The 14,875-nt window shown below is 43.6% G+C and overlaps 1 protein-coding gene and 1 non-coding gene across 8 annotated transcripts in view; both read right to left on the bottom strand.

Moving 5' to 3' along the window:
* Window positions 1–14,875, bottom strand: part of TBC1D2 (TBC1 domain family member 2) — a 42,262-nt gene that overhangs the window by 17,015 nt on the left and 10,372 nt on the right. For all 7 annotated transcript variants that reach the window (XM_036433224.2, XM_036433217.2, XM_036433219.2 and 4 more), the window contains 2 exons: window positions 7,011–7,144; window positions 3,147–3,343 (listed from right to left, as the gene is read on the bottom strand). In XM_036433224.2, the coding sequence (XP_036289117.1) occupies window positions 3,147–3,343; window positions 7,011–7,144 (331 nt within the window). The remainder of the gene's footprint in view (window positions 1–3,146; window positions 3,344–7,010; window positions 7,145–14,875) is intronic.
* Window positions 9,000–9,130, bottom strand: LOC118716839. The gene has a single exon (XR_004987290.1). It is a non-coding gene; the product is annotated as a small nucleolar RNA SNORA66 (small nucleolar RNA).

Here is a 14,875-nt window from a genome sequence, read left to right as displayed (position 1 = left end):
ACCCCCTTCAATCCCCTCCTCCCCCCTCCCCCACACACATACACAATTTGGGGAAAGTCAACTCTGAAACCATTTCATTACATCTATTAGCTGTCTCTCCTCCCCACATTGGCTCTCAGAATCCAAGACCAAGAGACCAGCCCAGGAGGCTTTCCTCCTACCCCTGCCCTACATGAGATAGGGAGTAAGGAAGGGGTAGGGGATGAAGCCAAATAGAGACTGAAACAAGAAGGGAGAGGACTAAAGAACCTGGTAGATCTCCATGAGTGGAAAAGCACAGTATGATAGAGTGCTCCCAACTCCTAATCCAGGGTCCCTCACTTCTCCATGATGAGTAAGATCATGGATTTTCCATTGAAATGCTTCTTTCAAGTTCTTTAAAAATGGAAATTACCCATGTTTGTGGCAATATTATTCACAATATCCAAGAGGTGTAAACAACCCACCCAGTATCTATTGATGGTGAACACACACACACACGAATATTATTCAGTCTTAAAAGTAAAGGAAATCCTGCCACATAATATAATAGATGAATCTTGAGGACATTATGGCAAGTGAAATGTGCCAGTAACAAAAATTCACATACACATCATTATAGAAATATTAAAAACAAAATTGGAAGCTTGTGATGCTTCCCTTTTGAAGCTGCTTTTGTTCATGTCATGTGGAGTCCACGCTAAAATCTGCATTCTGTGCAGTGGGAGTGTACTCTGAATTATGGCTGAGGTTCTAGGGGAATAATGGGTTGCTCTTTGCTCCCACAGTTTCCTAAACGAAGTACATGCCTTCATCAAGTCATCCTGTGTGAGCTAGGTTGGCCTTACAGGGCCCCAGGCAGGACTCGAAAGGAGTCCCTTATTCCCAGCAGCCAACAGATGGTGAGCAGCACCACAAACAACAGCCTTCCACCTGCCAGAGCAGACGGCCTTCAGGCTGGGTACAATCCTGCCATCTCCAAGGGCACCAAGCCCGAGCATCTGGTACTTACTATCTTCTGGAGTCCAAATATTTGTGGGGCCATCACTGCAGGGGCCTGGGATAGATAATGACTTAATGGGTACTGGAGTCACCCTGTGATTTAGTATGACACAGGGAGGCACAGAGAGTTTGTGCCATTTTTTGTCTGATACTGGGCTGTACCAGAGACCATGGAAGAGGAAGCCTGTGATGAGAGCCCTGAACCTGGAGAAAAAGACCAGGGCCCTTCATAGCATCCAACAGAGTTTGAGATACAAATTCATAAAGGATCACTAAAGTTACTGGCAATGGCCACATGTCTGTCAGCTAGAACACGACCCCAGCTCCCATGTCCCCTGTGACCTCAGGTAGAAAGATAGTGCCTTCCCTCTGAAGGGCCATGGAGAGGCAGCTGGTAGATGTGGACACCGAGGTCCAGGGAGCTGTTTTCCCAGCTGAGGCACTGGACTGGGAGACTGCTCTCCAACCTGCATTTCTGAGTCACTAGGGCTCAGCATCCCAAGGCTGTGCCAGCCTCTGCCCCCTCTGAGCCAAGAACTGGTCTCCTTTTCTCCTTTCCCTCTCTGGTTTTGATGTCTGGGCTAGAGGTGAAACCTCAGAGTTGGCAGGGCTGGGGATCCCCCTTCCTGCGAATGAAGAGCGGCCATCCATCCTCACTGCTATATCCCACAAGCACACTTCCTGGAAGCCCTCACAGCTCAGGTCTCATTCCCATAACTCCTCAGGAACATTCTTCTCAGAGCCCCTCAGACATGTGTATCATTCCTTCAAAGGCCGGAGGACTCAACAAAAAAGGCAGAGAATGTTAGCAGTAGTCAAAAAAATCAAAGCCTGAATCTGCCGGGCAACTGCTGGCCAGACTTCAGTCAGGCTTTATGGATCTGACAGGCCTCTCCAAGAAACATGGCTGTTACTCCATTTATAGAGGAGGAAACTGAGGCTGTAGAGGATAAGAGACTTGCTCAGGGCTTGAATTGGAGTCTGCACCATCTTATTTAAAGGCCTGTGCTCTGAATTACCCACTAGATCAAAGTGCATTTGTGAGACGGGTCAGATCCATTTATATTGTGGGTCAAAATCTAACCCACAAGACTTGCTCTCCTCCCACCACCTGCTCGAGAACAGGAATGAGGTTTGCTGGGAAGTGAACCAATAACAAAGTCTAATTCTTTAATGCTTGAGCAACTTCCTCCTGACATTTTCACTCTGACTGCAGAGGAATTGTCCACAGACTGGGAGGCCCTTACTAATCTCCAAGACCTCGCCTTCATTTATTGAAGAATGGTCCTCCATGGCTGCAGAGATGTTAGGGGCAAACCTAAATGAAACCTTGGTGTCTGGGGGCCTCTCAGCTTCATCTGGCAATTCATAATGCCTTAGAAGGACTGGCCAAAGCCAAGGGAGACTACCCAGATTTCCTAGAAAGAAGGGTAAGATATGGTGAAAGGAGAAGTGGTCTTTACATTCCAGATTTCTTTTCACACCCAGGCTTGGGTTTGGGACTGGGACGTAAGCTGTGCTGGTCCAGGGATCAGGCACTGCTCTAGCTAGAGAGGCTGCTGGTGCTGCAGCCGCCCTTGCCCTCCCGCCACGGGACCCTCATGGCTTCATGAAGTAGCCCTGGGTGGGAACACAATCTACCCTCTGAGTTGTAGGTTGTTTTTTAAATGATTTTCATTTCTGTGTATACATGTGATTTGTTTTCTACAATGAATATGCAGCTTTCTTTTTTTAAACTGCTGTCATTAACTTCTCTCTCTATTAAGCTAGATCTTCCTCCCTGCTATTGACCCCTATGGGGCCTGACTGAGCTCCAGGGCCAAAGGAACTGCCTGCTCCCTCTGTCCTGATAGTCCTTCAGAGATCCTGCCCAGTGACCTGCTGCCTGGTGAAGATCCTGGGTTCCTCTGGTGGCACCTCCAAGGACCCTGCATCCAGGTCACCCTCCTCCACACTGTCTCTCTTTGGGTGTGGGGGCAGAACATGCACAGTCCTTCAGGAGGGGCCTGAGAGGCAATTACTAAAGTAGGTCTCCAGAGACCCTGCCCTTAGCGGCTTTCTGAGTGACAGTGTCCCCCCGAGTAATCAACAGCACAGCATTTTCAACCACCCACAGTTTGGCCTACACCCAGAGAGGTCTCCTGGAGCCTGGGGCCAGAGCTCACCTTCTGAGACTCTAACTCCTTGGTAAGCATCAGAACCTGTTGCTCCAAGGCCAAGGCTTTCTCCTGGACAGTTCGGTTCCGTGTGAGTCCCTCAGCAAAGAGCGGGAAGTTGTTATTCGGGCGCTTGGCTTTCTGAATGAGATTGGCAGTCAGAGAGGGTTTGGGTGCAGGCTTCAGAGTCTCCCCTGGATCTTTCCCTGATCAAGAGGAGAAACACAGAGGTTATGACCAGGGGCATTGGCAGTTCTCAAATGAGCTTGCTGCAGAAGCATCTGGAAGATTTGGTAAAACACAGACTGTGGGACGCTACACCCTGAGCTCCTCATTTGACCGGCCTGGGTGGGGGTTGAGCATCTGCGTTTCTAATTCCTAGGTGAAGCTGATGCAGTCTGTACAGGGCTGGACTACGAAACACTATGTATACTGTGCCGGCCAGGTCACCAGCCCATCCTCTCAGATCCCCACCTGCGCGGGTTGTTTGCCAGGTGGTCATCCCCTCAGTCACAAGCCCTGAAGGAATGTCTTGTTTCTTATGTCAGGTTTCCACCTCTACCTTCTGAGCAACTTTCGAAGTACAGAGACCTGTCTCTTGATAGGAACATGGAATATCTGTACTCTGCATCCTTTCCCCAGAGAGCAGCTCACAATCTTCTTTTATTCTTACTATAAGCTAAGTAAGGAGACATATTTCCCTAGAGGCTGCAAAGTCCTTTTATTTCTTCTAGAGCCAGGGTTAGCAACTGATGGCCCACAGGCCAAATCTAGCTCACAGCCTGCTTTTGTAAATAAAGTTTTATTGGGACACAACCATACCCCTTCACTTGGGCACTATCTGTGCCCAAGGGCAGAACTAAATACTTGGAACAGAGACCACATGACCCACAAAGCCTCAGATATTCACTATCTGGCTCTTTACTGAAAATCATTGCTGACCAGTTCCAAATTTTATTCTTAAATCCAATCACTCACTCAAGCTGCCTTGTCCTGCCCTGTCCCCGGCCTTTGCTTTAGGACTCTGCCATCAGTCTGCAACCAGGGACATCTAATGGCCTGATTATATGGTTAAGGGACCTTGAGGATCTTGTTTACATGGCACAGACACATCATGCCAGTTATGAGGCCCTAGCATAGGGGTGTCGAACTCAATCAGAGAAGGTGCCAAAATCTAAAATCCAGCCTAAATCGCGGGCCGAATGGTTTACTGAACAGTCATAAACTGTCATTGTGATGGAAACACAGCGGAGTGCAGTGATGACAGAGTGGTGCGGGCCACATTGCAAGGCCTGGCGGGACAGATTTGGCCCGCGGGCCTTGTGTTTGACACATGTGCCCTAGCAGAATTTCTCCTCAACCCTCAGTGTCAGAAGAGGCTTTGCTTCTTCCAAGAAAGTATGTGCTTATTCTTGTGGACCCTGGAAACAATCTAACCACTTGTCTTCTCTCTTGGCGTGGCTGCTGAGATGCTCAGAGCCACATTTGCTGCCCACCCTTGGCTACTCTGAAGGATCTTATCCTAACTTTCTAACCCTAATAGGTCATTTTCTTTCCCCAGAAATGCATTTTAGTAAGCTATCCCCAACTCTTTTGAGACTAAGGTGTGAAAAATAAGGATGTGGTGTGGGATCCCAGAGGAGGGGACAGGTAGGGCTTGGAGGACAACCTGAATGACTTAGCATTTTTCTTCTGGGGCCCAGGCTGAGGGACAGCCAAACGGGTTTGAACAGATAAAGACTAGTAGGTGACGGGAACCAGAAACGAATGAACTTGTTGGGAATAAGAACAGATTGGTCTTGTTTCCAGACTTCAGAGAAATCTGGGTGACCTGAGGACAGAGCAGCCACGGGGCTCCGAGGAATGCCAGGCAGTTCCCTTTCTGGCCCCGGGCTCTGGGAGAGCCAGACTGTGCGGCTCAGCCCTGCAGCCGTCTGACCTCTGAAACTCTGCTGCCCACCAGCCCTGCAGGCAAGAAGGTAGGGATCACTGAGCTCATTTTACAGCTGGAGAAAACGAGGCCTGAGACAGCGTTTCTCAATCAGGGCCCCAGGATTTCATGGGAATGCCTCATGGCTGACTGGGAAGGGCAGAGGATGGAGGGCTGAGGGGAACCCAGACACTAACTCAACTTTTATCTGTTTGTATATTAGATTTTGTTTATGGCATTAAGATTTCATGGCAATAAAGATGTAGTTTTAAAAATCACTGATTTAGCCGAAACCAGTTTGGCCCAGTGGATAGAGCATCAGCCTGAGGACTGAAAGGTCCCAGGTTCGATTCCGGTCAAGGGCATGTACCTTGGTTGCGGGCACATCCCCAGTAGAGGGTGTGCAGGAAGTAGCTGATGGATGTTTCTCTCTCATTGATGTTTCTAACTCTCTATCCCTCTTCCTTCCTCTCTGTAAAAAAATCAATAAAATATATTAAAAAATAAAATAAAATAAAATAAAAATCACTGATTTAGAAAAGGAGGCTTCAGGCCGCAGCACGGGGCCAGAGTGCTGGGCCTGAATCCTGGTCTGTCACTCTCTGTCCTCGGTTCCCTCGCTTACTAAACCTGAGAATAACAGAGGCTGCCGCTCAGGTTGCTGTAAGTATAAACAGCTTCTGCAAGTAAAGTGATTAGTGCACATGGTTGAAACCTGAAAGGTTCTAAGTGCAAGAAGCCAGACGGCAGGGACCACATGTTGTATGATACCGTTTGTATAAACTATCCAGAATAGGCAGGCCTGCAGAGATAGGAAGTAGATTGGTGGTTGCCTAGAATTGGAGGGAGGTGGAGATTGGGACTGATGGCTGAGTGATGTAGGGTTTCCTTCGAGGGACGGGGGGTGGGGGTATTACAAGTGTTCTGGAATTGACTATGGTGATGGCTGCATAACTCTTGAATACACTGAAAGCCACTGAACTGTATGGTATGTGAATCATATACTAATACAAATATTACCCCTCCACCCAAAGTGCTTAGTGGCACAAATAACTACTATATGTAAATGCTAGCTTCATTGTTACCCTGTTTCCCCGAAAATAAGACAGTGTCTTATATTAATTTTTTCTCCCAAAGTTGCACTAGGTCTTATTTTCAGGGGATGTCTTATCTTTCCATGCGCTAGGTCTTATTTTCGGAGAAACACGGTATTACTGACTCACTATGGTCCTGATCTCCTGCACTGTTCCTATGACCTGCGGGGTCTCCCCAGACACTGCTCTCACGGGGCACTTTTCTTAGAGTCACTTTTACATTCCGCCATGAGAAGAACACACAGTGCTGCCTCAGCCAGTTTTCTCCCAACTGTTTCTAAGTTAAAGTCTGTTCTAAGGGCACCAATGCCACTTTCAAAAAAGCCAACCTCTCCCTCCGTCCCCTCCCCATGGTGTGAAAGAAACTCACATTTTGTGAAAGAAACGAACAAGTGCTATGTCATAGCTGGATGGGACCTAAATGCCATTTGCTCTGCTTCTTCAGGCAGAGCTGACGAATTTTAATCACCATAGGAAGGCATTTTTATATCCTTTTTTATAAATTAAAAAAAAAGTATGAAAGTGAGTGAGATTTTCCTTTATTACTTCAAGAATCATGGCTGAGGTTTAGTTTGGGAAGGTGAAGAGTTCTGGAGATGCATGATGGTGGTGTTTGCAGAAGAATGTGAATGTACTTAATGCCACTGAACTGCACCCCTGAAACAGGTTAAGTTTTATGTTATGTATATTTCACAACAACAATAATAATCAATCATTGATACTAAACACATAAACCCAGAAGGAGTGCTCCCGGAGAGTACCATGGTTGACAGAAAAGCACAAATGCTGGTTTCTGGGGAGAAGGGCACTCAGTTTCTGAAAGCAGCTCAGTCCTGGGCAGAGGCTCACCTGGGGCACTGGGGTCAGGGGATGAGGGCCGCTCCTCCCTCTGGGGCTCGCTGCTCGGCAGAGGATCTTCCCCTGGAGGTCCATGGCCTGTTCCTTGGGCCTGCCTGTTGCCCCGGATGCTGTACATCGTGTTTCTGAAGGGAAACAGAGGAGCACGAGGCTGACAGCCCTGCCACTCTGTTCCTTTCCTCCCCGCTGGCTGCCACCGGTCGAGCTCAAGCTGTATCCTACGCCCAGGCATGGCCTGATCAGTATGCGAGACGCCAGGCACCCTGAATGATGCACCCCACCGAGCCACTCCTGATCCCCCTCACCCCTCTTCTTCCCATCATTTCATTGCTTTTCACCTTCCACAATGTTGCTTATAAACAATATAAGCTTGATTCCCTTGCCCCAATCCCGCAGCTGGAGTATAAGCATTGAAGGTAGGGATGTTTGTCTGTTTTGTCCAGCAAAGTACTTTGAATGCATAGAACCGTGCCTGAAATATAGAGGGTCTTCGTTATATACCGTATTTTTCGGACCATAAGACGCTCCGGACCATAAGATGCACCAGTTTTTAGAGAAGGGAAATGAAGAAAAAAAGATTCTGAAACAAATAGTGTCCTAAAATATTTTATGTGCATTAAAACCCAACATCACAGTCATAAACACATGTAATCAAACCTGTAAAGTAAACAGCAGCATTTAGAACCATTTTAGAGCCGGGCAAGCACACAGAGACCACACAGAGCCGGGCAAGTAAAAAAACTTTTTTTTTAAAGTATATGTGTAGGCTATATTTGGACCATAAGACGCAGGGACTTTTTCCCCCCACTTCTGGGGGGAAAAAAGTGCGTCTTATGGTCCGAAAAATAAAGTATATGTTGAATAAATGTTGAATGGATTTGCCACACTAACTTTCCTAAAACCTTCAACTGGTCTTGTAACTACCTGGCTCAGATATAATCAGATTGTTGTACTTCCTACTTCTGCTGAGAAGAGTTCCAAACATCTCTTGGCATCCTTCTCTAGATTTCTTTCCCTGCTCTGATCTGTTCTCTCTGAAGCCTTCACTGGTCACCACACGGCATACAAGGAGCTCACTGCACTTCATGAATGGGCCACCTTGTGACCAAGTACTTGCCTAAGCTGAATAATGAGATGTCTTTTCTTCATGAACTGGGCACTAACATACCTGCATGCCTGCTGGCACCTGTGCCCAGAGTGTAATCTCTATACATGATTGGTTTGCAGGTAGCACCAAAGGCTGACTTAGGACAAGAGACCACAGAGAAATTCATAGTGAGTCAGATAAAAAGACAGTTCAATTGAGTTTTTCTTTTCCCTTTGCAAGATATAAAAGTAGACATATTCCAAAATTAGTTAACAAGGAAGAGAAAATGATTAAAGGAGTTCTGTAGGTCAGTGTTTTTCAAACTGCAAGTTATAAACCATTGGTAATTATGAAATCAGTTTAGTATCACGATCAGCATTTAAAAAAACAAAATGGAACATATGAGGATGTATTTCACTTAGAGAGGGTTAATATTTTGTGAAGTGTGTGTGTGTGTGTGTGTGTGTGTGTGTGTGTGTGTGTACTGAGCTATTTCTCCCTGTGGTCATGATCAACAGGTAGAAAACACTGCACTGGAAAGTCACTTATTTAAGGGCAGCAATAGCATGATTTAAAAAAAAAAAAAAAAGAGGATGCGAAAGTCTGTAGATCTGTGCTGGAATCCTGGCTCTGCTATATCATCACCAAGTGGGGGACAAATTACTCTGAAAAACCCTTATTCCAAAACTCCTAGATGCTAGGTAAATACAATATAAAACATATTTCACAAATATTTAGCTGAATTCCCAGGAAAGGAAGAGAAGTTCTCAGGCACTAAATATGAAAAAGGAGGTGAAACTCAAATGGGAAATAAAGAGAAAGGTCACCATGTAGATTAGATTACTGTTCAGCAAATACAGGCATATCTCAGAGAAACCTTTTTGTTTTGTTTACACTGTACTAGGATACAGTGAACACCTCAGTAGCTTCTGGGGCTGATACATCTCTATCACTACAATTACTTTAGCAAACTGGTTCCCTTCACTTCTGCCACATCACGCAGAGTTAGTGATTGAGTTTGCACTCAGAGATACTTTAATTTAAAAATATCTTATTGCTAAAAAACGCTGAGCCTTCTGAAAAATTGGCGCTGACAGACTTGCTCAATGCAGATTATCACAAAACTTATAAAAAATGCAGTATCTGTGAAGTGTACCAAAACAAGCATGTCAGTATTCGCTCTTTCACCTCCACCTCCATGAGAACAGAATGCTTCCCCTTTTCCCTCTTAACTTGGAGCGTGGCCATGTGACTTGCTTGATCAAAGAGACGTTAGCAAATGTGATATGAACATAGGCTTCAACTATGCACAGCTTGCCCTCTTGAGGAACATGCCTCAGGGAGCTGTGGCCCATGGAAGATGAGAAATATGTGGTAGAACTAGATCTTTCCAATAGCTCAGAGTCACGACCAGGTGAACCTAGCCTATAGCAACTGGACTAATATGGGTGCAAAAGAAATGCTTATTAATATGACATTGAATTTAGAAGTGTTCTTTTGCAGCATTATTGTCGTAGGAGTTGACTAAGATATAAATCTGTTTAGGGAGCAACTGTTGGTTTTTTGTGTGTGTTTTTTTGAGATATGTTTGACATATAACATCATATCTGTTTCAGGTATAAAACATAGTATGTACATACTATGAAATGATCACCACAATAAGTATAGTTAATATCCATCACCCACACATAGTTACAGATTTTTTTCTTGTGGTCAGGGATTAACTGTTGATACCAAAAACCTAGAGCCTTGGTTGCAAGGGAGGAAGGAAAACAAGGTTTGGACCCATAGAAATTATAGGGCTGAAATTGAAATTTTACAGAAAGCTGGGATTCCTGAAAATCCATATGTTCTCTGAAGAGGTGGGTTATAAAAAACACAAAGAAATTCTAGGTGAAGTTCTGGGTATTCAAAAAAATTTATAATATCATTATTTGGTTTGGGTATCATGGTAATACTGACCTTATGAAATGAATTGGGAAGTGTTCCCTCCTCTTCTTTTATGGGGGGAGAGTTTATGAAGAATTGGTATTAATCTTTATGTTTAGTAGAATTCACCAGTGAAGTTATCTGGTCTTAGATGTTGTTATTTTTTATTTTTTATGGATAGTTTTTTGATTACTAATTCAATTTCCTTACATGTTATAGGTCCAATCAGATTTTCTATTTCTTCTGATTCAGTTTTAATAATTTGTGTCTTTCTAGGAATTTGTGTATTTCATTAAAGTTATTTAATTTGTTGGCATATAATTGTTCATAGTATTCCCTTATAATTTTATTATTTTTGTAAGGTTGGTAGTATTGTCCCCTTTTGTTTTTGATATTAGTAATTGAGTCTTATCTGTTTAGCTAAAAGTTTGTTGATTTTTTTTCAAAGAATAATTATTTAATCTGAAACTTATCTTTAAAAGAAAATCTAGTTTCTTGGTATAATTGGGTCCAAAATAAAAATGAGATTTCACTTTAATGGAGAAATTAAGAAATTAAACTAAGAATAGAGAAGAAATTAGAAGTCAGCACTCTATCAAACTTTAAAATTTGGTCTCTGATTCCTTTTATTCTGTTTTTATTAAGGTCCTATTTTAAGAAGCCCCTGACTCCTTGCTAGTCACTTCCCCTTCCAAGTTCTTATTTTCACCATGTAAAAATAAACGGTGGTAGGCCGTATAGAAAGAATGATGAGGCAATGAGGGACACTATTTACTAAGTAGCATTTTGTGCTGGGCCCTGTGCTGAGCTCCCTTACTATGTATCTTACAAACCACAAACCACAAGCCACATGACTTGGAGAAGACCAGAGACACATCCCTGCAGCCAGAGGAAGTGGCTGGGTGGGGTGACCATCATTGCTGCCCATACTCCCCCTTACCCAGGGATTGCAGCTTCCCCAACATGTCTAGGAGCTCACAGTCAACCCTGGGATAGAAGAGGCATAGAAACACCAACCTCAGGGCAGTAAAGGGCCTTCTGATCTCTACAGACACAGACCAGGTGGCCACTACCCAACCAAACTATTGTGCTTGGAACAGGCAACTCCCTTTCATAAATTTATTGATTTGGGTTGGAGAGGTTCATAGATAATTTTCTCTGTAGGTTTAGCTCTAGCTCTGAAATGCTTAGTTAGCATAAAGGTAGTGGTCAAAAAGCTTGTTCTGGAAAGGAAGTCATTTATCCTTTCTGAGTCTGGGTTTTCTCACCTGCAGTGGGGATGATGAATGTATTCACCACAAGGAGGCCCTTTACGGACTGGGCTCTAAGCTAAACACTAGAAATACACCTCATTTAATCCTCACACACATACATTCAATGCATTTAATCCTCATGACAGCCCAATGGAGTGAATATTGTTATCACCTCCATTGCACGAGAGAACTGAGGTTCAGAAAGGGTAAGTAACCAAAGCCACAGAGATGATAAATGGTGGGGCTGAACATTAGACCTGGACATCTGACTCCATAGCCTGAGAACTTAACTGTTTTAATACCACTTCACCAGGTTGCGCAAAAAACTCAATGAGAGCATGAAGCATCCAGTATGGTGCTCTGGAAGCTCCCTTACTTACTTCCCCAGACTATGACCTAGGCTCATGGCAGACCTAACTGTAAGCTCTAAGACCAGCCGGGGCCAGGGGGTACAGGAGACAAGGGCAACCTTGAATTCACTGGGCTCTCCCCAGGACACATGCAATGTTCCCTTGCATTTTCTGTGGGTTATTGCAAGTGTCAGGAGGGAGGTAACTGACTAATCCCTGAAACTTCCTTCCTTTCTTGGTCTCTGCATGCTCTCTGTTCCACTTGTGTTGTTTGTGGCCCTCTCAGGCAGGAACCTGGCTTAATGTTGGTGAGACCACCCTGGATACAGTGTGTACCAGCTGGTTGGCTGAAGTTCTCAGGCCCCTCAAACACCCCCCCCCCCCCAATTAGGCTCATAATACTCCCAGTTCTCTCCAGCTCCTCCTTAGAGAAGATCCACACTGCAGGGGGTGGAGGGGGGCGGGGGCTCAACCATGCCCCATACTCCCCAAGTCTCTCTAACTCAGATTGCTCTCCTGAGTTCCAGGTCCTCCACCCAGTGCCTGCTGGGTAGTCTACCTCCAGACCCTAAAGAACACTCATTGTCTTTCCCCTAAAACCTGCTTTTATCCTGGGAACAGAATCACTACCCTTCTAGTTACCCACGCAAACTCAAACGCTGAGGCTGACTGAGGGAAAAGCTAAACCTGAGTCACACAGAGCCAGGGTCTCTGATCTGAGTCCAGTGAACTCAGAGGCCCAGTTTGTATGAGGTCCTCACAAAAAATAAGCACCCAAACAGATCAGAATTGGGTATAGTCTGAATTCCCAAAAGCTCCCATTTCTTCAGTAAGAGCAACAATAGCAGCAGCAGAGTGGGCAAAAGTAGGTTTACAGTGTTGAGTACATGAAAGTTTGTTCTTGTATTATTATTTATAAATCATTGTTATTTTTCCATGTGAACAACTGTAAGCCTACTTTGCCCCACCTGTATTTATTAAGTACCTACCCATTGCCAAGCACAGTTCGAAAGCAGTTTGCATGAATTGACCGATTAACCACCGCACTAACCATATAAGGCAAGCACTGTTGAATTTTATATTTACTAACAATTTAAGTGAAGCACAGAGAATTTAAACAACTTGCCAAGGATACCAGAGCCCATGACTGGTGGAGCCAGAACACATATCCAGGCAATTTGACTCCAAAGCCCAGGCCATATTGCTATCTTTTTATAACCTATTTAAAACAAAGCCTGCGGACTGCTGATCCTCACAGCCAATTGGCTTGGAGATCAACGCTTCCCAGTGATACCAACAATAAGCAAGGCTTAACAACAAGACTGCACACACAGCCCACAAAGGGCTACACCAAGACTGTCCACTGCAGGTAACTGGGAAGGCTGTGCTACTGGGCTCTACCAGAACACCTAGCACACAAAGCTATTCCATCAAATCAGGGAGACAACTAAAATGCAGACAAGAAGAAGGACACAAAGGAAGGAGATGGAGGAAAAGAAAAGATTGGACATTGAGTTCAAAACTACAGTTATAAGGTTATTCAACAATATCCTAAAAAAGGCCGATAAAATAAATGAGACCTAAGAGGATATGAAAAGGGAGCAACTAGAAATAATAAGGGATCAACAAGAAATGAAGAAAACATTGTCTGAAATAAAAAATATTATACAAAGTCCTAAAAACAGACTGGAAGATCGCAAGAATCAAGACAAAGATTTAGAACACAAAGAGCCAGAGGACACTCCTCTGCAGAAGGGAGAAGATAAAAGAATCCAGAAAGTTGAAGATAGTGTAAGAAATCTCTGGGACAATTTCAAGCGAACCAACATCAGAATTATGGGGATTCCAGAAGAGAAAGAGCAAGATATTGAAAGAGTACTAGAAGAAATAGTGACAGAAAACTTCCCCCACCTGGGGAAAGAAATAGACTTACAAGTCCAGGAAGCCCGCAGAACCCCAAACAAAAGGAATCCAAGGAGGACCACACCAAGACATATCATAATTAAAATTCCAAGAGCAAAAGACAAAGAGAGAATATTAAAAGCAGCAAGAGAAAAGCAGGTAGTGACCTATAAAGGAGCACCCATAAGATTGTCAGCTGATTTCTCAACAGAAACCATGCAGGCCAGACGGGAATGGCAAGAAATATTCAAGGTGATGAATAACAAGAACCTACAGCCAAAAATAATCTACCCAGCAAAGCTATCACTCAGAATCAAAGGACAGATAAAGAGCTTCACAAATAAAAAAAAGCTAAAAGAGTTCATCACCACCAAAACAGAATTATATGAATTGCTGAAGGAGGTTATTTAGGAAGAGGAAGAAGATAAAGATAAAAATTATGATCAACAAATACGTAGCTATCAACAAGTGAATCTAAAAACCAAGGGAATTTAAAAATCTGATGAACAATATTAACTGGTGAATATAATAGAATCAGAGGTATGGAAGGGGAGTGGACTGACGATTCTCAGGGAAAAGGGGAGTGGGGGTGCGGGAAGAGACTGAACAAAAACTGTACACCTATGGATGAGGACAATGGGGGATGGGGAAAGGACAGAGGGTGGGGTGGGAACCTGGTGAAGGGGAGCAATTGAAGGGGGAAAGAGGATCACATTTGTAATAATCTGAACAATAAAGATTTATTAAAAAAATAATAATAAAAAAATAAAATCAATTAAAATATATTAAAAAAATAAAATAAAATAAATAAAACAAAGCCTGCGGATGAGAAATTGTATATGTAATACATTATTAAATGAAAAAGTAGCTGATATATGATGGACATCTAATAAATTACACATTAAAAGTGAATAATTTGATGTGTTTGACATATATAGACATTTATGAAGCTATCACCACATTACATTCAGCATGATATCAATTATGCAGGTATGTGTACAGAAGGAAAAAGATACACTAAATGCTAAGAATACTTGTCTGAGTGATAGGAATATGGATAATGTTAAATTTATATCTTTTGAGATGTTTCTAATTTCTAAAAAGAATATGCACTACTTTTAAAATCAGAACAATGAATGTAATATTTTAAAGTAATAGCATGAATTGAAAATAGAGCTGCTAAACCAGTGGTTCCCAACCTTTTTTTGGCCATGCCCCATCTAAGCATCTCCAAGTGAACTCCTAGTCATGGGGAGGAAGCCTAAAAGGACATTAACTTGGTCTAAACAAACTTCCAAAGAACACGGCACTCATGAAAGAGAAAAATAAAAGAAT

This window comes from Pipistrellus kuhlii, unplaced genomic scaffold, assembly GCF_014108245.1.
Source record: "Pipistrellus kuhlii isolate mPipKuh1 unplaced genomic scaffold, mPipKuh1.p scaffold_m20_p_12, whole genome shotgun sequence".
Classification (NCBI taxonomy): domain Eukaryota; kingdom Metazoa; phylum Chordata; class Mammalia; order Chiroptera; family Vespertilionidae; genus Pipistrellus; species Pipistrellus kuhlii.
The sequence above is the reverse complement of the archived record's forward strand: the minus strand, read 5'-3'. Positions and strand labels throughout refer to the sequence as shown.